General features: G+C 35.9%; 1 protein-coding gene across 2 annotated transcripts in view; it reads right to left on the bottom strand.

Annotated features, from left to right (window-relative positions):
- Positions 1–23,754, bottom strand: part of gata6 (GATA binding protein 6) — a 584,947-nt gene extending 561,193 nt beyond the window's left edge. Inside the window, exons 1-7 of one of the 2 annotated variants that reach the window (XR_007935263.1) lie at positions 23,633–23,754; positions 21,726–22,598; positions 19,123–19,289; positions 17,613–17,738; positions 15,774–15,861; positions 13,669–13,769; positions 7,938–9,431 (exon numbers count right to left, since the gene is read on the bottom strand). Coding sequence is in view for 1 of the 2 variants with exons in the window: in XM_051928922.1 (XP_051784882.1) it covers positions 9,267–9,431; positions 13,669–13,769; positions 15,774–15,861; positions 17,613–17,738; positions 19,123–19,289; positions 21,726–22,545 (1,467 nt within the window). In the remaining variant the exon portion in view is untranslated. Of the gene's footprint in view, positions 1–7,568; positions 9,432–13,668; positions 13,770–15,773; positions 15,862–17,612; positions 17,739–19,122; positions 19,290–21,725; positions 22,599–23,632 lie in introns of those variants that run through there. The other variant, XM_051928922.1, reaches the window with a different exon arrangement.
- Between the last annotated feature and the right edge of the window lie 3,874 nt (positions 23,755–27,628).

Genomic DNA, 27,628 nt, shown 5'->3' with positions numbered 1-27,628 from the left:
AATACTCTGTTATGTTCCTTAACATGAAAGGAAAAAATACTATACACCTAACTAAATGGGCTCTCGTCATATATTTTTTTACCGTTTATTATATTTATTTAAATAAAATACATTTATCGGCTTCGGGTTGTACGGAGCTCATCCATTAATTACTACTTTCAAAATGAAACTGCTTAGCCCCGCCTACAAATTAAGTGCTAATTGCCCAATCAGAAGAGTGACGTTCGGAAAAAAAACCTTCGGGGTTTGCCGGCAAGTGGCTTGTTTGAAATGGACTATCCAATACAAGTCTAGGTTTGTAGGATTGGACGGGATTTTAACTGTGATTGGTCTGCTAGGCGTCTGTCAAATGTTCCAACCCTTTGCCAGTAACTTCACTAATTACGGGGTGTTGACAACCGCAGCGCGCTTTTGAAAACCATTTCATACAGTATTTTATATAAGTGACTGAGCAAAGAATTGTGTGTATTTGCGTAGCACATTAGTTTTCTGGTTTAATATTGCAGTAATGAATGTATGTAGCAAAATATGTTGGATAAAAATATCTATTTCCATTCTGAACTATAATGAAGTGAAAGTAGACAGAAAATGTTTTACCAAAGCAAAACAGAAACGTTTGAATGAACGGAGTATTCTTTTCATATAATTTATACTTCGTTAGTATTCAACACTGTAAATTGGCGTATTTAAATTGGTCCTGTTTGAATGAGTTAGTGACAGCTGGTCTCAGGCAGTGTGGCGTAGGGGTTAGGACTTTGGTCCTCAAACCGTGAGGATGTACGTTCAAATCCCGTCACTTATACAGTACGGCCACGAGAAAGTCACTTCGCATGTCTGTGCTGCAATTAGAAAAAAAAAAAACATAGAAATGGAGTCACTTGTCTCTTAAATGTAAGTTTCCTTGGGTAAATGTGTAAGCCCGATAAGTATTTGTCCAGGAGTACCTTACACTCAGTGATGCTAAATCAAGTTTTGTTTCCCATGCACCCTGAGATTAAATTAAGGAATGTAACCAACTGTATCATAAATGTTGTAAGTCGCCTTGGATGGAGAATATATATATATATATATATATATATATATATATATATATATATATATATATATATATTCACGGCATTCGAAGTCATATATATATATATATATATATATATATAATATTTTTTACATCTTTCACACCTTTTCAGGATATTTGATGTAAGTAGTAAAACCTCAAGGTACTGGAGTAAGGATTGTGCTGGTTTGCTTCTCTGAAGAAATTAATTAATTAATAATACCTAACATTCTCAAACATGCTATGGTAAAAAAATAACTGAAAGTTATTTTGTCATTGAAAAAAATATATACTGTAAGCCTAAATTGAAATAAGCAGGTTTCAAGAGGTTATGTTGAAATAGAAAGTACAGGTATATGGGAAATCCAAAATCAGCCCAGTGTATCAGTTATTGAGCCTTCATCAGGTATAACTGATAAAATGCCAGGTGAGTTCTTAATAGTAAAATTATTTTTGTAAGTAAGGAAACACGTTTTTCATAAACAAATTCAACCTGCAGAAACAGATGAACAGGTGTATGATGTGCTCATCATGGAGTTATGACCTTTACACACTGCGTTTTTTATTTGTCTGGGAGACCAAGCGGTTATAAAAGTTCTAAAACTTTAAACATGACCTAAGTAAACAGGTAGTGGTTCCCTTGAGTTTAAAGTTAATCTATTACAGTAGTTTGAAAAAGAAAGGATTCATGCTTTTATGAGTCTTGTGATCATCTAAAACTAAACGATAATACTGAAATAATTTTAGCTTCAAAGAATAAAAATAAAAGTATGTTAGAGATTCAGTTTGGATTTACAGTAAGTTATCAGCTTTGTATTTGTTATTACTTTTTTATTCAAGAATGTCTCTTTTGATTCTCTTGCTTTGTTTTATTCATTTAAGATTAACCCTTTTGTTCTTTGCTCCTTTGCAATTCTTTAATTTTGGATGGCAGTAAACAGTAAAGATGGGATTAGCAAATGTAATAGTCATCATGTCAGTCAGTCATTTTTCAACCCGCTATATCCTAACACAGGGTCACAGGGGTCCGCTGGAGCCAATCCCTGCCAACACAGGGCACAAGGCAGGAACAAATCCCTGGGCAGGATGCCAGCCCACCACAAATGTAATAGTTCTCTCTCTTCTGTTTCCTTTTCCGATGTCCTGTTGGTGGTGGCGTGCACCACCACCATCTACCCAAAGCACCATGATGATCCAACAATGATGGATGAATTAAAAGCCAGAAGTCTGTATGACCATCAGCATGAAGTGACTCTGTGAAAACCCGAACTACAAAGAGGACTATTTCATTTATGTTAGGTAGAATGCCCAGAGGGGACTGGGCGGTCTGGTGGCCTGGAACCCCTACAGATTTTATTTTTTTCTCCAGCCTTCTGGAGTTTTTTCTTGTTTTTTCTGTCCACCCTGGCCATCGGACCTTACTCCTTTCTATGTTAACTAATGTTGTCTTATTTTAATTTCTTATTTGTCTTTTATTTTTCTTTTCTTCATTATGTAAAGCACTTTGAGCTACTTTTTGTATGAAAATGTGCTATATAAATAAATGTTGTTGTTGTTGTAGTTCACTGAAAAACCATAAGCATAAATTTTGTCAAGAAGATGCTACCTACTTTGTTAAAATATCAAATTTGTACCCACTACTTTTTGAAATTAGCCACATAGATGTTAGAACAAACATAACGTTCACCCCTTTTACTTTTTTAAATTTTCAGATTTCCAGTATCACCCACAGCTACGGTGCTGAGCCCCATTATAGGAATCAGTTCACCACATTTATTCAAATAAAACTAATACCTCTGTTTTGAATACTAGATACATGTTTCTGCTTTTATTGAATTTCAGACTGTATAATTGGGGAAAATTAAGAAAAAACATATTACCATATTTTTACTTATTTGTTTATTTTTATATTTTAATTTAAATGCTGAAATAATGTATTTTTTGTTGCTCCATTTACAGTGAGTAGTTAACTATGAGAATTTTTTTTCCAAGACCCCAAAACAATCTATCTTCTTTGCCAACACCCAGCTAAAAATTAATGTGACATCTTTGGTAACAACACCTAGTGAAGGCAGATATTTTATTTAATGTCGTTCTTGCTGCCTTTAGGTCACAATCAGCTGGCACCCATATTGATGACATGAGTAAACATCCAAACAGCAACTGCCACAATGTGCACCACATTAAACTGAAGCAGACTCTGGTTTAGACTTTATTGGGTCTTATTTATTTTGTGTCTCACTGTTTTACTTTTTGTTATTCAGTTAAGGAATCTCCAAGCCCCATCGGTGTCATGTTTGTAAATCTTCAGGAAAGCTCCATGGAGACAAGTGGCATAGTTTATTGCTCCACACTCTTCATAAATTAATTGTTTGATAAATATTTGTTCTACTTTTGGTTTTAAGAGGGTCTTACCCTTAAACATTTAAAGGCCAGTTTGTAATTTGTCTTTTGACTAACAGGCCTCCTAAATCTGTCACACAAATAACTACACAAGAGAATTTGTCCACTGCTCTGGCAGAAGCAATATTTTAGTCAGCTCTTACAGAATTGATGAGAAGGTCTTGCCTTTTCTTCTGTTGTTCACCAGTGTGATAAAAACTACCTTTTGAAATCTCAAATAAATTGTAATCAGTAGACCTACCTGAAGTCCTTGGGCTGCGTAAAGAACAAAGCAGGTTATTACCATCTTACACATTTTTTTTTTCACATTTTATGAAGTTTTCTTTTTTTCCATGAATACAATAATTGGTGATACAATGGGTGGCACTATTGTCTTGTGGCTTTGGACTGCTCCTTTAATTCCTTGCCTAGTCTTTGGCTTAATTGATTTTGCAGGCCTTTCTGTCTGCTATGATGTTTTATTTCTGGATAGTTCTGGGTAGACATGAATGTTACATTAAGAATTTGGACTCCAAGTTAGCCCTAACAAAAAATAGGAAAAAAATATTTGTTCTATAGTTTAATTCTAATAAAATCACTGCTATTTCCTATATGTTCCAAAAACAATTTAAAAAAAAAGTAATCAATCAGTTAATATAAATGGAGTGCTATTCTGGATTGATCGGGCACCTGATGTTCCAAGCAGATCATCTGTGTTGTCCGTGACAATTTATTGTAATAAGAGGTTTGGGGAAAATGGATAGATGGATGTTACGTTTATATAAAAACAGAATTTTCCTTTCCAGGCTGACAATGTTCACTGTATTTTCTAGGGAAAATGGATAAAAAGTAGAAAAGAACCCAATAGAGTGCATTACAGCACCTCAAGGATTGCTTAAACACTCCACAACAAACAGTTAGCAAGGCATTTCAAAGACACAAGTCAAATTAATAGTAATAGCTTGGCATGTCAAGGTCTGTGGGAGTAAACTGAAGTTTGCAAATGAATCCCATGCAAGTGTAGAAAGAGCATATAAACCTAACAGAGAAGTCATCACAGCCAGGATGTGATCTGCCACGTCAAATCTGTAAGAAAAAAATCCATCTACCCTGCTTCTACAGCTACCTCAGTGCCATTATATGAAAATGTCCCGAGGCAATGTAGTAAATTATTTTAAGTTAGATAATACGTCTGTCCACCTATTTCTATTAGACATAGAAAGTGAACGTGAAAGAAATATATTAAAAAGTAAAACTTTGTCATTAAGAAGATGCTAAACCAGACAGAAAACTCATGAATAAAATTAAAATGATAATGATGACTGTCATTATGCAAGGAATAACCCAGGATTCTTCTGAGCTCAGATAAATAAATCAAAGTAATAATTATTAAAATTGATATCCCTAGTAATGCTATTGCTGTTAGAAAGCTCAGTAAAATTAAGTTTACTACTTTGTGTTGGAATTTAAATCCTATGATGCTCTGTAGCTACTGTATATTTTCAACATCTTCTGAATGAGAATGTTTTTGCATGTAAATACCTTTCGTTGTGTGTTAGACATTTCACCTGTTTGCTCTTAGAATGTAATAATATATGTCCATTTGTAATTTAAGTTTTGCACACTAAATTCTTTTTTAAAATATTACCTTGAAATATGGCATACAGGATAAAAAGTAATGGTGCAGTTATGAAATTCTGTTTTTAGCTGTTCTGAGGTGGGAGCCTTTCATGTCCTAATGGTTGCAATTTAAAGTGGGCAAAGTCATGGATCACTATATCATTCATAGAGTAGCTTACATTATGCTGAGTAAGCAAACATGGAATCATTAATTATTACTATTTAAAGAAAAAATGCAAACACGAGAATATGTCAACCTTGGAAAATAAAAAATGATAGTGTATTAAAATTTTATTCCTAGCAAAATCGCGATAAGTATAATAATAATTTAGTAAACTTCACTATACTCATTTCCTCATGTTGCCATTCAATCTATAAGCAGCCCTTAACTGTTGAATAATATAAGCATTAAAACAGTAAAGTCTGTTCTGTGTTTGCTTGTGCCCTCTGTTGGGTTGAACAACGTCCTCCCAGAATTGCAAGGTCAGTAATGAAGAAATCCAAAAGGATTTGCATGCACTTCCTGTAGTACTGCACCAATAAATCCTGTGGAAGAGTGATATAAAGGGGAAGGTGACTCTTGACATGTCCTGCACAGCCGTTCCCCTTCTCCTTATTAAGCTGATAATCACTATCATCCAAGCAGGTGACTCCAGCAAGAATACTGCCTAACATATGTAAAAAATGTATCTGACCTAAGTGGGCAACAAAATATATGAAAGCAATATGACAGGCTGCTGTTTTATATTTTAGGTATGACCATTCCAAAGAATCTATTTGTTGTTAGTTAGGTTAGAGTTGCTAATGTGTATCTGCTGAATACCACAGTTCATACAATCCAATTGTTTACATGAATTGGTTGAAAATCACAAGTTTTTAAAAGCTGACATTTATAAGTCTACATTAAATTAAGATAATAATATAAGACCAAAGACCTACACCATTATATGATGAGCTATGGAGAAAAGTATTAAAAAAACACTGCGTTTAACAGGAGACAATCACTACTTACATCAAGTAATCACTGTAACACATATTTTTAGCATTTGAATAAAATTCTGATATTCTTGTTATCCTGGAACCCAATATCCAGTACATTGCACATGACTGAAAGAAAATCATGAAATTATGAAAATGGCCAATCTCAATGGTGTCTTCCAGTTCAAACAGTATATGTAAAAATTCTAAAACTGACTTACTAATTGGCACAACTGATATGATAGTCGCGAAAATCCATCCATCCATTATCCAACCCACTATATCCTAACTACAGTGTCACGGGGGTCTGCTGGAGCCAATCCCAGCCAACACAGGGCACAAGGCAGGAAACAAACCGTTGGCAGGGCACCAGCACATCACATAGTGGGGAAAACTATTTGGAAAATTTTAATTTGACCAAATAAAGGACCATACAAGCAAGAAAAACAAATCTTTGAAAAGTTTAAATTATCACAGAAAATTTAAACAATCTCAATGTTATAAACTTGTCAGATATACATTTAGCCTTTAAATGAAATGTGGTTTATATGTGGATATAATTGTATAGCAAGAAAGCACTTTATGTTCTTCTATGATTTAACTATGTACTTTTCTGAAAAATTTAGTAGTTTTAAAGGTATTTCTTGCAATGATTGTGATAAAAAGTTATTTAACATAAAACAGTCAACGCCTAAATTCAGTTTAATGACACACAAATGACTGGACTTACTATAATTATTCTTAGCATATAAATAGGAAGTTATTTGGCACTTTTTTTATTAAAACACAAAGAAGCTGTACAGTAAAAAAAAGAGAGTGTTAAGGCTACACCTTGGAATATTTATTAGCCTGAACGTTTTAATTGAGTGCACAGCAAAGGAAAGTAGCTGATCTTTTTTTTTTTGAACAATTGAATAGTTTTGAGGAGAACAGGCTATTCAGCCCAACAAACTCACCAATCCTATTCAGCTAATTCCTCCAAAATATTTTACTGTCTACTACACGCAAATGTAAAGTTTGTGCAACATGTTCCACTAAAATGTGCCCCCGATGTTCTTGTTACAGAACATATTTTAAAATAACAGCTCGGATCCGCTATACTAACTCCCTTCATGATTTTGAACCCTTCAGTCATGCCATCTCACAATCTCTGTTTGCATGAACTGGAATGTTTCACCTCCTTCAGTCTCTGCTCATAGCTCCAGCTGAACTGTCTAACTTTAGCACTTCTTCTATGAGCCAATTATACTTTCCACTATTCTGGTTTACAGCGATTGTGATGTTGAGCAGTGCCATGATCTATGTGACTCCTCCTGGAGAACATCAAAGACGAAACAGGTTCTTTAAAAGAAAACAGCCAAGCAGCACTTTGCATTTGCCAAGAAATAAAACTAACATATTTAGTTTAAAACTTTTGCAATGTTCTTTACTTCTTATCCCTTTCCAAACAGTCTTAATGCCAATTTCTTGTTTAGTCTTTCAAATACAGACAGATTTTGTGATTAATTAAATGCAAAACATAAACCAATCAAAATTTTCCTTTTTAATCATTTTTATTGGACAAATAACAATACGGGAAAAAAGTATAATTTTTTTCTGAAAAACAAATTGTGCCTGTCAACCTATACATAAATCCACTTTACAAATTGTTGTCATAAACCTGACAGACTTCTCCATGCGCCTTGGAGTATTTACAAAGGTATCTTTAGGTAGTAAACGTTCCGCTCTTGTCCAGAGCATATTTTCTCTGTCTGCTCATTCTTTATATTTTACAAACTTACAAAAAAAAATGCATCAGTAAAAATTTCCTGAGTGAAATTTGTTCTTTAACAGTTTTTGTTATATTATTATTTTTCTGTTAATTTAACTAAGATTGGAATAATCTTTTAACCTCCAAAACTACCACTTTGCAGTTGTTTAGCAAACCTCTTTAAATTAGATTAGTACCATTAAGAGTAAAGAGAAAATGTTAAATCAGAAACATTTGATTTAACACTGACTGCTGCAAGACAAATTGCACATGGAATAAAATGCAAACTAACAGAAGTTAAGAAATTTTGTAGTTTGCTACCCTGTTTCAACCAATAATGTCAAGAAAAACTTTCAATATTGCAGATTATTTTTTAAGAAACTTCATAAGGAACTCCAATGCCAGCTCCAAGGATGAATCAGTTCTGTTCTGCTGTGGCATTGCTCGGTGTGGATGTGGGTTTCATTCTTTGTTGTTTACTGATGCAAAATAAATCCATTAAAAGCAATCCATTGCTCACCATTAAAATGTGAATAAATCCCAGCTGTGTATATTTTTGCATTTTATATTGTTTTCCAGTTGGCAGTAACAGAACCACAGTTTATTGACCAAGGAAAAAGAATCCAGTTAATTTTGTTTTGTCCTGCACAGACTTCATAGCAACAAATAATTTGGTTATGTTTGAGAGGTGATGTGAGTAGCCCACTGCCTTGAAACCAGTCCTTTGTAGGAGTGCACTTCTTTTACGTGGTGTTTATCGAAGTAAATCTTTGCACAGGTGGGCCGCTCCAGGCCTGTATCAGTATTCACTCGAGGATTAGCCTTGGACTGGAAATGCACCTTCTCCTTCTTTCACCAGAGTAGAGAAAAGTAAAGATCAAACTTGAGAAGGTGAAAATGTAAAAAGATGAGATTGGCAGAATCTCTAAACATACTGCTCAAAACATTCTGGAACTATGGTTTAGGATTTGAATGATGCCCATCATTGCCAGCTTTTTGGCTGACTTAGTTTGGGTTAAAGCCTTACTTTTATATGGAACCCTGCTGTGTATAAATATCATTTTGTGAAGTGATCAGTCACCATATTTGATTTAAAAAAAAAAACAAACATTCATTCAGAAAGTACCCATTGAAGATCAACCAAAAAATAATAATAATAACGATAGATAACGCTAAGGCAAATCAAAGGCAGCACAGCCAGGGTTTTCAAGCCAAACTTTCCACGTGTTATTGGAGAAGAAAACTAAAAGGTTTCTTGGCTTTGAACAGTTTTATCTCTTCTATCCAGTTGAACCTCAAGTTTCATCTTATTTTGTGTACTCTTGCCAAAAATCAAACCCTCCAGTGTTCATCCATCAACCCAAAGAGGGAAAAATGAAAAATTCTTGTGTAGTGTTCTATCCCAGCAGTGTTAGGTAACAAGGCCATTGAACTGCAGGTGGAGTCAACAGAAGACAGAATTAGCCTTCATCCAGTGAATTATTAAGCAAGGGCCAAAGCACACCATGTGTCTCCACGAACTGAAGCGGTGACCTCAGCAGTAGAGCTCAGGCTTACTCCTCCATAAAGGCCCTCTGGACCTGAAAACTTCAACGTGGTATTTCCAGGATTTGTGTTCTCCCCTTGGGACTGCATTTCAGAAGTAACCTAAAAAATAAGAAATAGGAATAATCAAATAAATAAATTGGTATTGAGTTACTCAAATGTAAACCTGTTGAAGACAGGCTTTATTAGAAATGGAGATCACAGGAAAACTTTTCCACATGTCTGTAGGCCTCTCATCACATGGCCACTTTAATAGAACTGCAAGAGTGCAAGGGGTAAGTGACAGGTGAGCCATTGATTGACATAGAACATAGAATAAGGCATTTTCTTGTATGCAACACATTTCAAATGCACTAAATATGATTTAGGGTCAGATTCATCCAGTTACCTTAATAATTTAAAATTTTAGAAATTAACTCAAAGTGTTTTTATTGCTTTCCTTGTGGGTTTCCCACTGTGTGTCATAAAGCAGATCTGAGGTATACAGTCCAAATATGTCACTTTACCACCTACACCAGGAGCATGGCATAACTGCAGTACACTAAGCCTGGTTCTGGTTTAACTTCTGCTGCTCCCACAACAATCCCCTAAAGGTTCCTTTAACCATCCATGAAATGTTCTGTGTAGACTGCTTTCTTCTCTGTATCTGGAATCCATGCCCATCCTGCAGTGCCTCAGTGACATTCTAGTGAATAATTGATTTTAGGTGATATCAATTAGAAGAAGGCAAAATTGTTGTTGAAGCATTATTAGTGTGAGCATGGCTTTAAAACATCTTTTTAGTGGTCTGAATGTTCTTCTTGTCTTTGTGTAAAACTCAAGAATTATGAATGCGTTACCTGGAAGGCAACCTGCTTGCAAGTATTGCAATTTGGAAATATGAAAATGCCCAAAAAATTATAACACAAGAATAAAAAAATGTTGCATCACAAATGTTTTCATATCATCAGTGTAGGGAAACATTCAAATGTCATTCACTTACAGTTAATGTAATTAATGTAAGAATAATCCATCTACCCTCTTAAAAATAACACTCCTTTAATTGCATTTTACTGGGTTGTGTGGTTCCTCATACAGCCATTGCCTGACAAAGAACCATTTTATTCTGGGAAGGGTTCTGTAGATATGAAATTGGTCCTTTGAGTTTTGAAAGAGTTCCTAATATGTAGATAAAACAGAATTTTTAATGTATAGTAGACTAACAGCAGGAACCTAAGAGATCAAAAAAACCTGAACTTATCCAATGTTATTGTATGGAGTAAGAGTCCTTTTAAAATTATGAACCCACTGGTAATTCACTAATTTGTTACCATCACTTCATAATTAATTATTAAGAATATAAATAAATACACTGCGGTGGGCTGCCGCCCTGTCCGGGGTTTGTTTCCTGCCTTGCGCCCTGTGTTGGCTGGGATTGGCTCCAACAGACCCCCTTGACCCTATGTTCGGATTCAGCGGGTTGGAAAATGGATGGATGGATGGATAAATAAATACAGGTTCTTATGGATGGTTCTTTTGGGATCTAAAAATAGTTCCCCAATGGCATCACTCTAAAAAAACACTCTGATACCTTTTATTTTTAGGAGTCTATGTCAGAGTTCTTGCATATAAGGATAAACCCCCAAATAAGACTATGAGCCAAGTTATGGTTGTTGGTGTTAGTGGAAAGCCAATGGTAATGTTCTAAACCAAGTTCAGCTCTGAACTTCAACTGGAAGCCTCAGTAGTTGTACTTTTAATAGCACACATCTTTAGAGATGTTGCCACAAGTTAATACGGTATACCATCAAAATGTCTAAATACAAATAAAAATATACCCAAATAGCAGTAGAAATACACTAATCAGCCACAACATTAAAACCACCTGCCTAATATTGTGTAGGTCTCCCCTTGTGCCGGCAAAACAGCTCTGACACATTGAGGCATCGTTTCCACAAAACCTCTGAAGGTGTCCTGTGGTATCTGGCACCAAGATGTTAGCAGCAGACCCTTTAAGTCCTTTAAGTTGTGAGGCGGGGCCTCAGTGAATCAGTCTTGTTTTTTCAGCACATCCCACAGATGTTTAATTGCATTGAGATCTGGGGAATTTTGAGGCCAAGTCAACACCTTGAACTCTTTGTCATGTTCTTCAAACCATTCCTGAACAATGTTTGCAGTGTATCTGGGTGGATTCTTCTTCTTAAAAGGACTGGTGCTACCAGGGAATACTGTTGCAATCAAGGGTGTGCACATGGTCTGCAGCAACTTTCAGATAGGTGGGACGTGTCAAGTAACATCCACATGAATGCCCAGGCCCAAGGTTTCCCAGCTGAACATTGCCAAGAGCATCACACTGGTTCCACCAGCTTGCCTTCTTCCCATTGTGAATCCTGTGGCCACATATTCCTCAGGTAAACAACACACAAGCACCTGGCAGTCCATGTGATCAAAAAAAATATGTGATTCTTCCCCTTCTCCTATTCCTCCATGGTCCAGTTCTGATGCTTACCTGCACATTGTAGGCAGTTTCAATGATGGACGGGGGTCAGCATGGGCACTATGACCAGTCTGCAGCTATACATCCCCGTATGAGCAAGCTCTGATGCACTGTATTCTGACCCCTTTCTCTCATGGCCATTAAGTTTTTCAGCAATTCTTGCTACAATAGCTCTTCTGTAGCATCAGACCAGACAGGCCAGCCTTCACTCATCATGCACATCAATGAGCCTTGGGTGCTCATGATCCGTGGTTGTCCTTTCTTGGACTACTGTTGGTAGGTACTAACCAAAACATTCTGGGAACATTCCACAAAACCTGTCATTTTAGAGATGCACTGACCCAATCATCCAGCAATAACAACTTGGTCTTTGTCAAAGTGACAAAGTCCTTTACCCAACACATCACATTCAAGAAATGACTGATCACTTGCTGCCTAATATATCCCATGCCTTGATAGGCACCATTGTAATGAGGTAATCAATGTTATTCACTTCACCTGTCAGTGGTTTTAATGTTGTGGCTGATTGCTGTATAGCCAACAAGGAAGTATTCAAGCATGGTTACAATAATTATAGGTTTCTGAGTTGTCATTTGAGTTCTCTTCTGCTTATACGAAAAGTAGTCTATCAAAGTTGTGATGTGACCTTAACACAATGTTGTCTCCACCCTTCTCAGTGCACTTGTGCTACCTGCCTGGATTCCTGCAGAATAAAAGGTTTTGTCTTGTCCTCACAACCACTCGTGCACCGCATATTTCACGCCATCATCTGTCTTGAATTGATAAACACCCAGATGTTTTTTAGAGGTCCAAAAAGGTGGAAATCACACGGTGCCAAATCCGGCGGATAAGGAGGATGTGGCAGTACCTCAAGTTTCAGTTTCTCCAAACAAGTCTTGGTGTTCTTAGCATTGTGTGGGTGGGCATTGTCTTAGCAAAAGGATTCCTTGAGACAGCAGTCCTCGCCATTTGGATCAAATAGCAGGCTTCACGTTGGTCTCCAGAAAGTCACAGTAACTTGCACTAATGACTGTAGTACCCCTCAGCATGTGGTGTTTGACAATAACTAGGGTGCACAAGTGGTTGCAAGGACAATACAAAACCTTGTATTGTGCTGGAATCCAGGCAGGTGGCGCAAGTGCATTGAGAAGGGTGGAGACTACATTGAGAAATGACATCAGTTTTGTTAAACTTTGTTCCATTTTTTAATAAATCCCATTTTCTAACTTTAGCTTGACTCCCCCTCGTAAAATGAGACTGCTATGGTGGGAAAAATACTGTATTATTTAATAATTATAAATTTCAATGATGTACCAAATGCTGTGCCTTGTATTTTGATATGGGTAAAGATTTTAAATTATTGAGAATGAACGTAAAGTCACACAGATAAATGCTAGGTGATTTGGAGGAATAATAAATGAAGTGGTTAAAACAGTTGTTTGCTTTAAGATCGGTTTAAGGTGTAAATCAAAAAGGTTTAAAGTCATAATCACCATCATGATAACTTTTATGTAAATGAAGTATAAAATGAAAGTGCAATATAAATAAAATGTATTATTCTGTATTTTGTAACAATTTCTATATACTGTATAGCAAACTTACTTTGGAGTGTGAAATTCCCATTCAGAAGTTTCTAATAAATTATCAATAGGATTAAATGAATACTCTGTCCAAAAGTGTTTTTATATATATTTCATATGTAAAATATATATGCATCTATATTTTACTTACTTAACCTAAAAAATGATCAATTTGGGTTGGAATGTTCCTTTAATTACAATTTAAATAAACAACTTCACAGTATAAATCTATTTAAAAATTAGAATTTTGTATAGGAAATTCTGATACTTAAAATTAATTTACCCCAGAATTAGCCACGTGACTTGAAGGAGATCCATTTTTTGTACAGTCATCTGAATTGGATGATGTGGATGTTGGAGTCATGGGGACTGCATTACCATTACCTTTAAAAAAAATCAGAACATTGATTAAATTTGACAACCTATAAAATTTAGATTATACCAGCCTAGTTACAGTCAGTTGCAAAGTCACTGTCTGCTTCATGGTTACAAGTAGTTAGAGTATGTTACAGCAGCATTAGATGCAAAGTTGAAATCAGTCACAGACAGGATGTCATTCTGTTATGGGGCATTTTCATACACTCATTCTGGACCACTTTTGAGTTATTAGATAGTCAATGCCTTACATGAACTGATAGCACAGCTTTAGAAATTGACATAGAGTGAAGTGTAACAGAACTCTGACTCTGTAGGAAGCAGCAGTACAAACAACTGCTCTGCTGTGCCACCTACAGACTATTTGTAATCTTCAACTACAGTTAAGTCCATAAATATTTGGACAGTGATACAATTTTCATAATTTGGGCTCTGTGTGCCACCACAGTGGATCTGAAATGAATAAATCAAGATGTGATTGAAGTGTAGACTTGCGGTTTTTAAGGCATTTTAGCAAAAACTTTCCATAAGTCATTTAGAAAAGACAGCAATATTTATACTTGACCCCCCCCCCCCCCCCCCCCCCCCCACACACACACACACCAGTATTTGGTGATACTAACATGATCTTGAATATAACAATAATTTTCAATACTTGGTTGAAAATCCTTTACAGTCAATGACTGCCGGAAGTCAGGAACCAATGGCCTTCTTCTTCACTGCAGCTGTCTTCAGTTGCTGCTTGTTTGTTGGACTTTCTGCCTTCAGTTTTTTCTTCAGCAAGTGAAATTCATGTCCAATTGGGTTGATGTAATTTGATTGACTTGGCCTTTGAGGAATATTCCACTTCTTTGTCTTGAAAAGCATTTAGTTTGCTGTCACTATGTTTTGGCACATTGTCCATCTGTATTGTGAAGCACTGTTCTATCAGTTTTGCAGCATTTATCTGAATCTGAGCAGACAGTGTAGCCCTAAACACTTCAGAAATCATCCTGCAACTTTTGTCAGTAGTCATATCATCAATAAACACCAGTGACCCACTTCCATTGGTAGTCACACGTGACCATGTCTTAACATTGCCTTCTAAATGTTTCACAGATGACTTAGTATGCTACAGATCATTAGCCATTCCTTCTCTTCCCCATATTCTAATTTCATTTGTCCAAGGAAAACTGTTCCAAAACTGACAGTTTTTTTTTAAATATTTTCTGCCAATGTCTAATCTGTCCTTCCTGTGCTTGAGGATTACCAATGGTTTGTACCTTGTGGTTAACCCTCTATATTTACTTTTGTGATGTCTTCTCTTGATTGTAGACTTTGACAATGATAGGCCTACCTCCCAGAGAATGTTCTTGGTTTGGCTAAATGTCGTGAATTGTTTTTTCTTCACCAAGGAAAGAATCCTGTGGTCATCTAGCATATCTGTCTTCCGTGTGGCTCTCAAGTGTGTTTCTTCTCTTTAGGAATATACGAAATGGTTGGTTTGACCACTCCAGATGTTTCTGGTATCTCTCTGAAGGGTTTGTTTTGTTTTCTCTGCCTTATGATGGACTGTTTCTACTTGCTTGGACAACTATTGTTACTTCATATTGAGAGTTCATAAAGACAGCTTACAAATGCAAATTCTACACTTGGAATTAACTCCAGACCTTCTACCTGCTTAATAGTTAATGAAATAATGAGGAAACTGGTCACACCTGATTATAGAACAAGCTTGTCAGTCAATTGTCCAAATACTTTTCAGCCCCTGAAAATGTGGGGACCATGTATAAAAATGGCTGTCATTCCTAAATGCCTCATATGATATTCCTGTTAAACCCTTTTCATTAATGCTGAAATCCTACACTTTCAAAACCAATGTTGTGGTGTTTAAAGCTAAAATTATGAAAATTGTGTCACTGGTCCAAGTACTAGTCTGTGTGTAAATTCAAGAATGTATAAAGAAGTGATTCGGTCTAATGAGCTTAAAACAGTTAAACATTGTGGCATATGTAGGTGTAAGTAAATAATTACCACATGATGTCTTTGATTTACTGAGATTCTTTGGCTTTCGTTTCCTTGTCTGAATACCTTCTTTCTTCATTGCAAGTGGTCTTGGTACCTAAAATACATAAATTGCCAGTTATTTACTTTTTCATTCTAGAAGTATGTAGCATAATATTAAAAACAGAAATGTTACATTACTGTTTTCCTTATTTTTTTTTAATAAGATCACTTAAGACATAGTATGCAGAATGCCCACTGGCTATTTAATTTTGTATAAACCACATGGTTGCAGGTAATTCTGGGAAAATAAGAAAGTCACTGCCTTCCCCGTGTGTAGGTTATAGAAATACAAAATCACCTCTACTGCACCAGTCACTTGCAAGTGGCTCCAGGCAAAAGCATCAGTTAAATTTGCGCAAAGGATAAGAATTTTTCATTCACATTGGCTGTGTAGACTTTATTGCTTTATTCTACATATATATTGGATACTGTATTGCAATCTTGTTAATTTTGTATTGGTACATGCCATTAATGGCAATCTTCAAAATAAAGCTTGTTTGAATTTCTTAACATTATTTTTATTAAAAAACATAAACAGAAATATCTTTATGAATCAAAAGCTAAACATGTACAGTAACTGTTATTAACAGGGAACATGACTGATAGATGTGAACATTTTTATAATCTTATGCATGTAGATATTTATGTTAAATCCTCTTTGTTGTTTAAGTATACCATCTGAAAATTATTCTAAATTCTGTGGTTAGTAGGAGATGACAAAGTGGTATTTTCTACCCATAACTTATGACGTTCATCCATCCATTTTTTTTATCTCATTTTTCATAAGCAGTTGCAGTATATCCCAGCATTAGGCAGAGGGCAGGAACCTGTTCTAGATTAATCAATTGCACACATTCAATCATACCAGGGCAACTTGTAGTCTCTTGTTAACCGAAAAGGTTAATTACTGCATTGAGAGAGAAAATATCATCCCACAGAAAAGATACCTGGTAAAGTGCGCACTTCACACTCACACGGGAGTCAAACTCGGGTGAGCTGGCAAAGGACCCGTGCCATCCACTGTGCCACGGCAATGATCTGAAATATTCCGCAACATTTAAGAAGATTTTAATGCTTTCCTGTCTTCAACCGTCCATTTACTTGGAGACAGCTGCCATAAAAGCAAACTTAATTTTCTGCGTTAATTTATACTGTATAATTTAATCTTAGAAAGTAATATTTCATGTTTCTCTGTTTTATTAAACGATGACGTACCATTATTCTTGTCTGACAATAAATATAATAATGTATATTTATGTTGTTTGCTACATGTAACAATGCTGTTTGCTTCGATTTTAAATTTAGAATTTGATTCAAAAAAGATATTCCAAAATGTGCAAAAGTGTTAAAAAAAAATTGGAAATAATAATACAGCCAATCAATAACAATTTTATGAAATAAAAAAAACTGTGTTTCTTAAAAAATAAAACGTGAGATAATAGCTGTTTACTCCAAACGGAAATTTAAAAGTCTAAATCAAATTTAATTACTGTATGTCCTGAATGAACGAAATGCAAACACTTTTCCTTTCATTTCATATAATATTGTCTGGTATATATATAATATGTGTGTAAATATAATTAGTTTGTTAGATTATTAGTCGTTATAAAAATATACCCGAGACTTTGATCTGTGATTCTGTTCAAAGATCAAGCATGCATATGGACAAAAGGTTTTCTCTCCTCTATAAAGTTCCGTTTTTCGCATAGACTTTTCCTAGTACGCATAACTAGGAACCGTGATATTTTTCGTATAAATAAATAAGGGATTGATTGATGTTAATCCCCTGGAGAGCTGAATACTCACCCCGTGTAGTTTGGTGTAAAGCCCGCACGCGTTGCACACCGGTTCGCCTTCTGCATTTCTGCGCCATAACGTGGTCGTACTGGTGTGGCAGTTTGCACATGACAAGCCAATCCGTCTGGACGAAGACTAGAAAGAAAAATGAAAAAAAAATTAACGGAATCGTACGAATCGCTTTAAAGTCAAAAGTCTGTTTTCATTAGAAAAACACAGCACCCCTGCTCCCTTCATGCAGACAAACACACGGACCCCTTTACAAGTTGCGCCCGTCCATCGCTCGCAAATCACATAATCAGATAAAGTCAGCTCTGTCAAAAGGTGCTAACGTCTTTCTTTATTTCTTGGCTTTCTTTTTCCTGATTGTCTTACACGTTAACACACTATGTCGAAGTCGAGACGGGCTCATTAGATAAAATAAATAAACAAACAAACAGCTGCTGCAGTCGTGATTCTTAAATGGATTACAGCAGCTTATTCAATGAAACTTTTTAATCAAAGGTCGCTTTGAATTTAAAAACGTGTTCAAAGTAAAGTAGTGACAGACTGTCAAGCTCTGGGAGCACACATCGTGGCCGCAGACAGTAATTCATAAAGCTACACACAGTGCTAAAATAGCCATTGATTTTAGAGGAACTGAACAAATTAACGAGGTCTAACACATCTATCAGCAGCTATTTCATCTGTAAAAGACACATTTTCAGATGATTGCCAGCACGAGCTAATCTCTATATAACGCAAATGACGCATCTAAAAACGTGGACAAGGTCTAAAAATACACACGTCAGACCATTACTCTACTTTATATTTATGACTTCTGACGACAGTGCGTTCGATTCAGGTGAAATTCAAACGGCGCCTGGCAAGATAATAATACCCATCAATTTGTATTTCTTGTCTGTTTTAACAGCTTGCTTGAACAATGTGAAATCAGTAAGTCTATTCTGTCTTTGTTTTCATTAGGATGCTCATCTCAAAATAAGACTGACACTTTACAGCTGTAGTTGACGCTCGGGTGACTTGAATTTGGTTCCTATGGCATCTCTGAAGAGTACAGTTTATCGACGCACTTGTCTAAAGAAATACCCAGAAGGGTATACTGATTCACATTTAAAATATAAAGATACGCATTTACCAAATAAGTGTACATTTAAAATTAGCAAATGTGAATTTTACTAAATAGGACCAACATTTGGTAATCCAGGAGAAATATAGGAGCAGGAAATGTTCACCTCATTTTCCTCCTAGATGGTTCTGGGTATTCTGCGTATTTATTTTATCCCATATCAGAAAGACTTTGCTTAATAGGCCACTTTAACCCCGTTCTGTACAATTACGTGTATGTATGAGCCATATGCAATGTACTGGAACAATTTCATTAAAATCGTAAATGCGTGTCAGATTTGTACTGTGATATATGTGATTTATGACCTACTCTGAAAAGTATTACTTGCTAGTTCTCGCTATGAAAGAAATGCAAAAAATGGATTGAAGTGCTTAAAGACTGATAGCCTACCATTCGCTTCTGAGGCTTGATGAGCGGTCGGCTGAGTCCATTCATCTTGCTGTACAGCCCGCAGGCATTACACAGATAGTGACCGGTTCCGTCTCGTCTCCAGAGTGGTGTAGAAATTGAGCCGCAGTTCACACACTCTCTGCTTTCCGCCATATCGTCCAAAATATCTGAAAAAACAATACAATGTGTCATACAGAAGAAACCTTTTCGTTGTTAGCAAAGCGAAATTTAGACTTGAGTATTTCTAGTAACTTCGAGATGTATTATTATTATTATTACTACTACTATAATAATAATAATAATAATAATATATGCCAGTACCTCACCGAGAATTTCTCGAAACACCACAAGCTTTTGACTTATAGACTAAAATCTTTAAACTCTATGGGAAGCATGTAAAATAGTCATTCTTTCTCCCTTATTGGAATTTTCACATCACTTGTTTAATGCTGAATTAGAAAAGAATGAAGTAAACTTAGTCATTAAAGTGTATTTAGTTCAGGATGTAAGATACAAGTAACCATCGTACCATTTAAGTATGCAGGCCTGGGAAGGGAAATAAGAGCAAAAGTCATACTTATTAAAATGTTAAAAATAGTCAATTATTACTATTTTAGAACCACATCTAGTTTTAAAACCAGGAGGTTGTGTTATTTTTGAAGAAAAAAAACTGTAGTATGCGTTACAACATTCCTTCATATGTATAGTTTTTTTATATTAACAAAATAATATCAAGTCAACTTAAGTCAACGTAAACACGCCGTAGCATAGGTCTCAAATCCCCACACTGTAGTACTGCAATAACTTTAAGCGATATTGATATCTTAAATCATTTGGACTGGTGAAAGTAATCATTATAAAATTTTACATTCCAAAAACTTTATCAAAATAAACAATTGTCTTGACTTAAAGGTGCATTTTTTTCCATGTAAAATCATACATTAATTTGGCGCAGTGTATTAAACATTTGGCATAGGGCGTCTTGATCCGGACCAGTACAAATCCGATTAAAGCCAAGATGTCTGTAAAGCAATACACAAACATTCTGACATGTGTTGTGATGTTGGTTATACGGGCTTCTACCCAGATCAAACGAAAAACTGTACTTCTCAAAAGAAAAATGTATATTAGCCAATTAATTGTCTCACCAGAGTCGTCGTTATTACCTCATCTATATACCTTTTGCTGGGTCAAATACAGGCAGGAGTCCTGCTTTCATTTGTGTTCCCTGTGACAAGTGGTTACTTAGTGTTCATTGTTGTCTGTAAATGTTAAAAATTAATATTGTGTTTTCAACTCAAAAAAGTTGAGTTGTTTCGACAAATATACAGGTAGCTGAGCAATGATGACAGTTTTTGTAATTTAAGGAGCAGTGAAAACGTAAATGTAGCCTTGTGTCCTTATAACGTATTTAATTTGGATACCTTTGCAAGCTGTTAGTGTTACACCAGCTAGTTAAAACATCAACAAAATGCATGACACGCTTATCACTTAATCGTCGGTGGGATTTTTTTATATAATATTTTAGCAACAAGACCATATGAACCTGAAATTAGTATAATGTCATCATGAAAAGTGATTTGATTCCCATGGATACTTTGTGTTTCTCTATAAACGTTCTTTTAAAAAAATGACCAGAGCATCTATTCTCAACTACAGATATTCAAAATACTAAAATGAAATATATTAACATCTTTAAATATTCTCAAATACTAAATCAGATAGGTTTGTGTGGTAGTGCACCCAAATCGAGAAATTTACTCTCTCATTTCTGCCACCGCCTATTTACTAGGAAATCTTTCTTACGCTCTATTTCGTTAGTTTTAAAAATCATTATAAACAAAATGCTCAGATTAACATTGACAACCCAGCCGAATTTTATAAGGCACTTTTCATAGATAGTACAACTTGCTTTACAAATCGAAGAGCGACAATTCAAACTGTTTTTACAAAACTGCCATTGTTCAGTACACATAAATGATATTATTTATAAGGTATCATTCTAAATAGTAAATAGTGGTTAACTAATGCATTAAGCTTTGAACGTACAACACAAAAACACTTTGCTTTTATGTTTAATTAAAGTGTATTGTTTAGGCCGTGAAAAACTCGTGATTACTAATAAATAACGGGTCCTGTTTTCATATACAATTTTAAGCCACCGTTTTTCATTTTGAGGCCTAAAAGTGCAAAACTATAACAGAAGGTCTGGCATTCTACTATTCGACTTCTTTCGGCTGCTCCCATTAGGGGTTGCCACAGCAGATTATCTTATTCCAATAAGGTCTGGCATTCTGCTACACATCATTTAAACATTGAAAGGTGCAAATCAGTTTGTAAAACCACATGATAAAAAAGCAAGCTTGTGTAAGACGTTTTCAAGTTCGATTCTAGTAAATCGGTAGACTAATCCAGATTTTAAACACATAATAACTGGAAGATGGTATCACGTAAGTAAGCAGTAAGACACAATCCAATTAAAAAAAGTTTGTATTGTGCTCACATTATGAAAGTGATGTAAACTCTAAATCTGTTTTTACAGACTAAAAACTGTCATAAAAGTAATAATACATTGTTCAAGCTATTTTTTTCAAACCCCTTACCTCCGCCGGGTCCTCGCATAGGTAGCGGCGTCCCTCGGCTCTGTAAAGTGTGCAGCATCGTGTTGTCAAACGGTCCCCCGGGCCACGCGCTGGTAAGCTGCGGACTCACATACGCTGAATATGGGCTGGTATACGATCCGTTTAAAGGCCTGGTCAGGCTGCTGTACTGGCTGTTGCTGTAGGTGGCCTCCCTAGAAGCTCCGTTATTAATTGGAGGACTAGGAGAGTAGTGGAAACGGTTAGTAGCGTGGGGGCTACCAGTGCCATAGGACGGGCTCTCGGGAGCCGACTGCGGCCATACTGTTGAGCTATTGACCGCATGGCTTGACTGCGTTGCTCCACTGCCTTGTAGATACGGCAGGCTGGGGATCATAGGTCCGACCCTAGTTGTTGGCACGTACACGGGAGGTGCTGTGCTGGAGTGCATAAAAGTGCCTGTGGACCCGTCGTACCCTGCAGGCCCCTGTGCAGCAGCCATGGTTGCTAGAGTCTGGTACATGTCACTGTGTTCCACTGGTATATTTCCCTTAGAGGTTCCACAAGAAACTATGAGCTTATTGCCTTGGTCCAAATCCGTGAAAAGTGTTATGTCCTCCGAAACGGTTGATGCTACTTGATGACTCCAGAAAAGATGCGAGGTTAGCGATCTTCCTTCCGCTGGATGAGTGTCCAAAGGTGTAGCCGGAGGTGAGCGTAAACCGTCGGGCGCAGACGCAGCACTGGGTTTTCTGCCGAGGTACCTGTGGGTGAAAGAGGACGGCTCCGGGCTAATTGGGGACAGTCGTTTCACTGTACACCAGCCCTTTTCACTGAGGTCCATCCAGGTTCCGAGTCAGGCTGCACTGGGCTTGAAAATAAAAGCTCCACGGTCTCCTATAAATAAGAAGAATCCCGAATTAGTATCACAAAAGAAGGAGAGGAGCTTTTGTGTTGAGGCGATGAGCCCCCAACTTTTTCACAGACCTTCATCAAGGAATAATCATCTACCCAGACATATAAAGCTTGGACCTTTATCAAGAGCTCAATTTGCATAAGAATGACCATAATGTCTTTCTTGGATCTTTCCAGGACAAGAAATGTGGATTCATGTTTTTTTAAGGCGCAATAGCGTGATGTACTCTTATATAGCGCCCTTCCCATACAGCTTCAAACGGCTCAATTTTAGTTATATGCTTCTCATATTTTAAGAGGGCAATACATGTTCACAAACAGAACTGGACGCATATGTCAGTTTTATTAACAAACTAAATATGACAAAATCGACGATTTATACTTATCTCCCCTGCGTGTACTTCGCAGGGATGCCCACTTTCCCAAAATGAATACATCACTTAACATGTATTATCCGACGATTTAGACAGCAAAAAATTAAATAACGACTACCATCAAACAAATCCTTCCCCAGTGCGGGCTTTGTTTTGAAGTGTAAGTGTTATACATTTCGGAGAAAAAAGTGCCTGTTCGTCAAAAGAGTTGTTCTTGTGTACCGCTTCATATTCAACGACTTTCTGCTTGCTGCCCTCGTCATAATAAAAATGTCTAATTGATATTTTTCTCATTACAGATGTCTGCCTCATACTGAAGCATTTCAATATATAATCTATTTGTAGCATTAGAAAAATTAAACTCTCAATTTGTAAGATCCTGTGTTAAAATCACGTCTTCTCAGTAGCTTCATCATAATTAAGGGGAAAAGCCCACACAGGAATATAGATAGGAAACAAAAATGTAATATGTCTTTGCTGTAATGAGATAACCGCTAGATAAGACTCCTAAAAGATAAGAGTTAAAGGCAGGATAACCGTGTCAAAACGGTTCTTAAAATGATTTAGGTACATTTACACTCCGAGCATATCACAAAGGGACACATTAGAAAGCTAAAAAATAAATTAATGAAATGTTCAAACCTATTGCTGATCCGCGATTTAGTCGCCCATAAAATTATCCCAGCGTACGCTGAAGCAAGTCCTAGAAGAATAAAGTATGCGGTGACTGTAAGGCTCGTCATGTAGAGAGGAGGCGCCTCTGCCTGTAATACTAACCCGGAATCTGATTGGATTCAACAGGCTTTAAACAAATAATACTGCGCTGTGGGGGTGCCAGTCCCATGGGCACCTGAGGCAGCACGAGTCAGGCAGGACTGGGGAACACTGCCTTTGGGGCACAATGGGTGATCAGGTGAACGTGGCTTAGAGTTCACCCCAGGACTGCAATAAGTGAAGAGCTGCTAATAAAAATGAAAGAACATGTTTCACCATAGAGATACACGAACATATGGGTTTTATATGAAGCGCCTTTTCGTTTTTAGTCCTTATTATGTGAACATTTGATCTAAAAATGTACGGAAAATAACAAATACATTAACGAAAATTAGTATATTTGTTAAAAGTGTTCATTAATTTAATGGTATTTTAATCACCCTGACTATAAAAAAGAAGATAAACATAATCTTTAAAACAGTAGTGATTAAACATATTCATAAATGTTAAGTATTTTGATTATTTTTATCTCATGTTACTCATTCAGTGATCCCCACATTTATATTCGCTATCAGGATCGCAGGGAGATGGTGTCAACAGAATGTGTACTTAAATTCAACATTTCAGGGTTATACTGAATAATGCAAATTCAATTTAATGAGAAAAACTGATTATACATTAAAGGACTATAATGTGTTCTGGACGTAACGTGTTAACGCTGTATGCTTCCCTGGTGTGAACGCCTATTCTTTTTTTCTTTCTTTCTGACCGTCAAAAAATCGGACCGTCATCATGTCCTGCGTGTGCGTTTCTCCTGTATTAAATTAAGTGGGTTCAGAAAATGAACGGATCGATGAGTGAATAATCATAAAATAGATTCTGGCTTTTTAGGGTTATTTCGTGGAACTGTCTATTACAAAATGTATGTTTATGAAAATGGACGAAATCCCAGCGAACGGGAACACTAAAAATCATCTAAAAAATTACCGTTTTTTAATCTCCTGTCTTTCTAGTATAATTTACAAGAATGGCTTTTTCCACTTCTGTGAGTAATAATAATATTAATACATTTTATTTATATAACGCCTTTTCCATGCTCAAGGTGCTTCACAGAGTCTTAAAAAAATATTCCATATCAAAACGTATTTTAGTTTTAATGGTATTGTAAACTGCTTATTAAGCCAGTGTTCGGCTCCGTGTGAATGTTTATGCGTGAACATTCAGAGGGATTATTCAATCGGCCTCTTGGTCAATTTTACCTTTTCAGAGCAGAAATTCCTGGCGCTCTCTGTGCGTTTAATCAGTTTACTACTTTCTTGTAGAACATTTCTTTTTATGTGACAGGGTGACTTTTAGCAACTGATAAACCATTTTAATGCTCCCAAGGCATTCAGTTAATTAAAGAAAGTGATCGAGTCTATTTCTGTGCACGTAGATTGTGTTATGCCAATTACCCTTTAATAATGTTAATATTTTTCTCTGTGAAAAGTTTTGCGACCTTGCACATTCGTTTTGGTTTTTATTTTTTTTTATTATACTTTAAGTGAAATTTGAAAAACAAATACGCATAAAATACGGTTTTATCATATACAGTATAGCTGACAAATGTACCAGATGAAGCTATGATTTTTTTTTTAAAGTATAACACGGAACAATTTTGACGAGTACATGCCATTCATGTGTCCAAGAATATATTTGTAATTTCAATATTCCTATGCCCACCCAAGTATTTGAGCATTAAAATTATTGGAGAGAAATGTCTTGTGAATCGAACTATAGAATGATCTGTTTTTTTCCGTTTTAAAGGTCCCAAGTAGTTTTATATATTTTGTAGGCAACAGTAACGTACATTTGAACCGAATTTTAAAAGGTGTATTTTTACTTAGATCTTCCCTCATTTGGTTAATTAGTTTACTCTGCTTTAACCATGTGCTATTGTCCCCAAAGAAACCAGTACCCCTCACACATGATTCTGTAATTTAAAGGTGGCGAGCAGGGGTGGGGGAGACTTCTTTGAACTTGCAGTTAATTTACTCAGTGGGAACACATGACGGGCAAAAAGGAGATAAAGCGCCAATTAAATTATTCGCCAAAATTAATGTGATAAGACGCCTCACTATAGTTTAAGCGCTATGTCCACTACAGACAGAAATGTAACTGCGATTTCAAAGGTAGGCAGGTAATGATATTCGTATTTGCAGTGTATCCTAAGTTATAGTGCGACTATAGCCTAACGACAGTGATATGTCATTCACTGTCCCGCTCGTTAACGGCCGCACAAAATCATATTTTACAATTCCGTCTAATTAACGTTGCCTCAATTTACGTTTATTTACTTGAGTTTTAGACGCATTGAAGCGCTTTAAAACATTGGCTAACACCTTGAAATGTAACGGGATGCCACAGAATATAAATCTAGAGAGCCACTTACAATCACTCGTGCACTTACTGAAGGCTACACGAAAGATATTTTCCTTTTCAAAAACGTTATTCTGTTTTCCATTCCCCAGTTCTCTAAATCAGTTGATTCAAATTTTGACAAGCTATAGGGCCTACCTGTCTGTCTTTAACTTTATTTAGAAAATATTACTCTGAAAATTTAAACAATTTTTAAATCGGTACGAGTATGTCAGTGAGGTCCAACTATTTACTATTTGTGTGTATTATTATTATTATTATTATTATTATTATTATTATTTTGTATTTTATACACTAAGGGACCAATGGAGTAGAATGTGATAATAAATTCCATTATTTCCCGAAATCCTAAACCCATTCTTAAACCAGGATTAGCATAAACTTTGATTATTGTCCGTAAGAAACGAAAAATGACAGCGCATCGAACTCCCGTTGATTTGAACTGTACAGTATTTATGAACTATCTGTTTGGAGCCAAAGGGAACGCTTGTGAAAAGTGCTGAAACGTCTTGTCGGTCTGAATGATTTATTTGCTTTTTAAGCCCGCTTCTTTCTCTATGTATGTATGTATGGATGGATGGATGGATGGATGGATGGATGGATGGATGGATGGATGGATGGATGGATGTGAGTATGTATGTATTTAGTTAGATGGTATGTTCATTTTGTGTTTAAACCTCATACTGTTGTATTATTTATGCACATTTTCCTCACTCCTGTTGGCTAATTTGTTAATCATCTTAGACTGCAAAAATTATTTGAAATGCGCTTTATAAATATAGTATATTTGGATAATTGTGGTGCATATTGTTGTACTGGACGGTAATAATTATAATTATGATAATTATGAAAATTAATAGCATCACACGGAAATATCCCAAAAAAAACAGAATCAAACACTGTATGTGCCACTGTGTAAGTGTGATTTTCTGCACTTATTTTGTTTAACATATCCTTCTCAAAGCTACTTTATCCATTTTAGGTTTGCAGGAGGCCTGACCCCATCCTGGCAGCATCGGGCGCAAGTGTTAATTGTATGTTTTTCACGCAAATGAGTTAGCCAAGATGTATTTTTATAAGCTGGTAAAGAAATTAAGTGTAATTAAATGTTATGTGTAAAGTGGTGCACCTCTTACGTGAAAGCTATATAAATTAGTCTATTTTCATAGTTTTGAACTAAAATCTAAGACAGAAATATTCTGAACCGTGCGCGATTAACTTCATGACAGGTAAACAGCATTGGTGAATATATTTTGATTATATAAACAGAGAAACTTAATCTTTTGCAGCTTATATATATTGTACATTTTAGTTAAAGGTTAGACTACACATTTTAAAAAGTGAAATCATGTGAGCTGCGTCTATATTTGTATATTTGTAACCCCAGAACAAAGTAGAATTAACTAGTCCAGTCTGATAAGTGTCTTCGATTTAAAATAAAAATGACATGAAAACCTTTTCATTTAGTTATGGGATTTAAGTCATAGTTCGGTCTCGTGTGTTTAG

The sequence above is a fragment of the Erpetoichthys calabaricus genome, chromosome 6 (genome assembly GCF_900747795.2).
Source record: "Erpetoichthys calabaricus chromosome 6, fErpCal1.3, whole genome shotgun sequence".
Taxonomy (NCBI): domain Eukaryota; kingdom Metazoa; phylum Chordata; class Cladistia; order Polypteriformes; family Polypteridae; genus Erpetoichthys; species Erpetoichthys calabaricus.
Note: the sequence above shows the minus strand (reverse complement) of the source record. Positions and strands in the feature narration are given on the sequence as shown.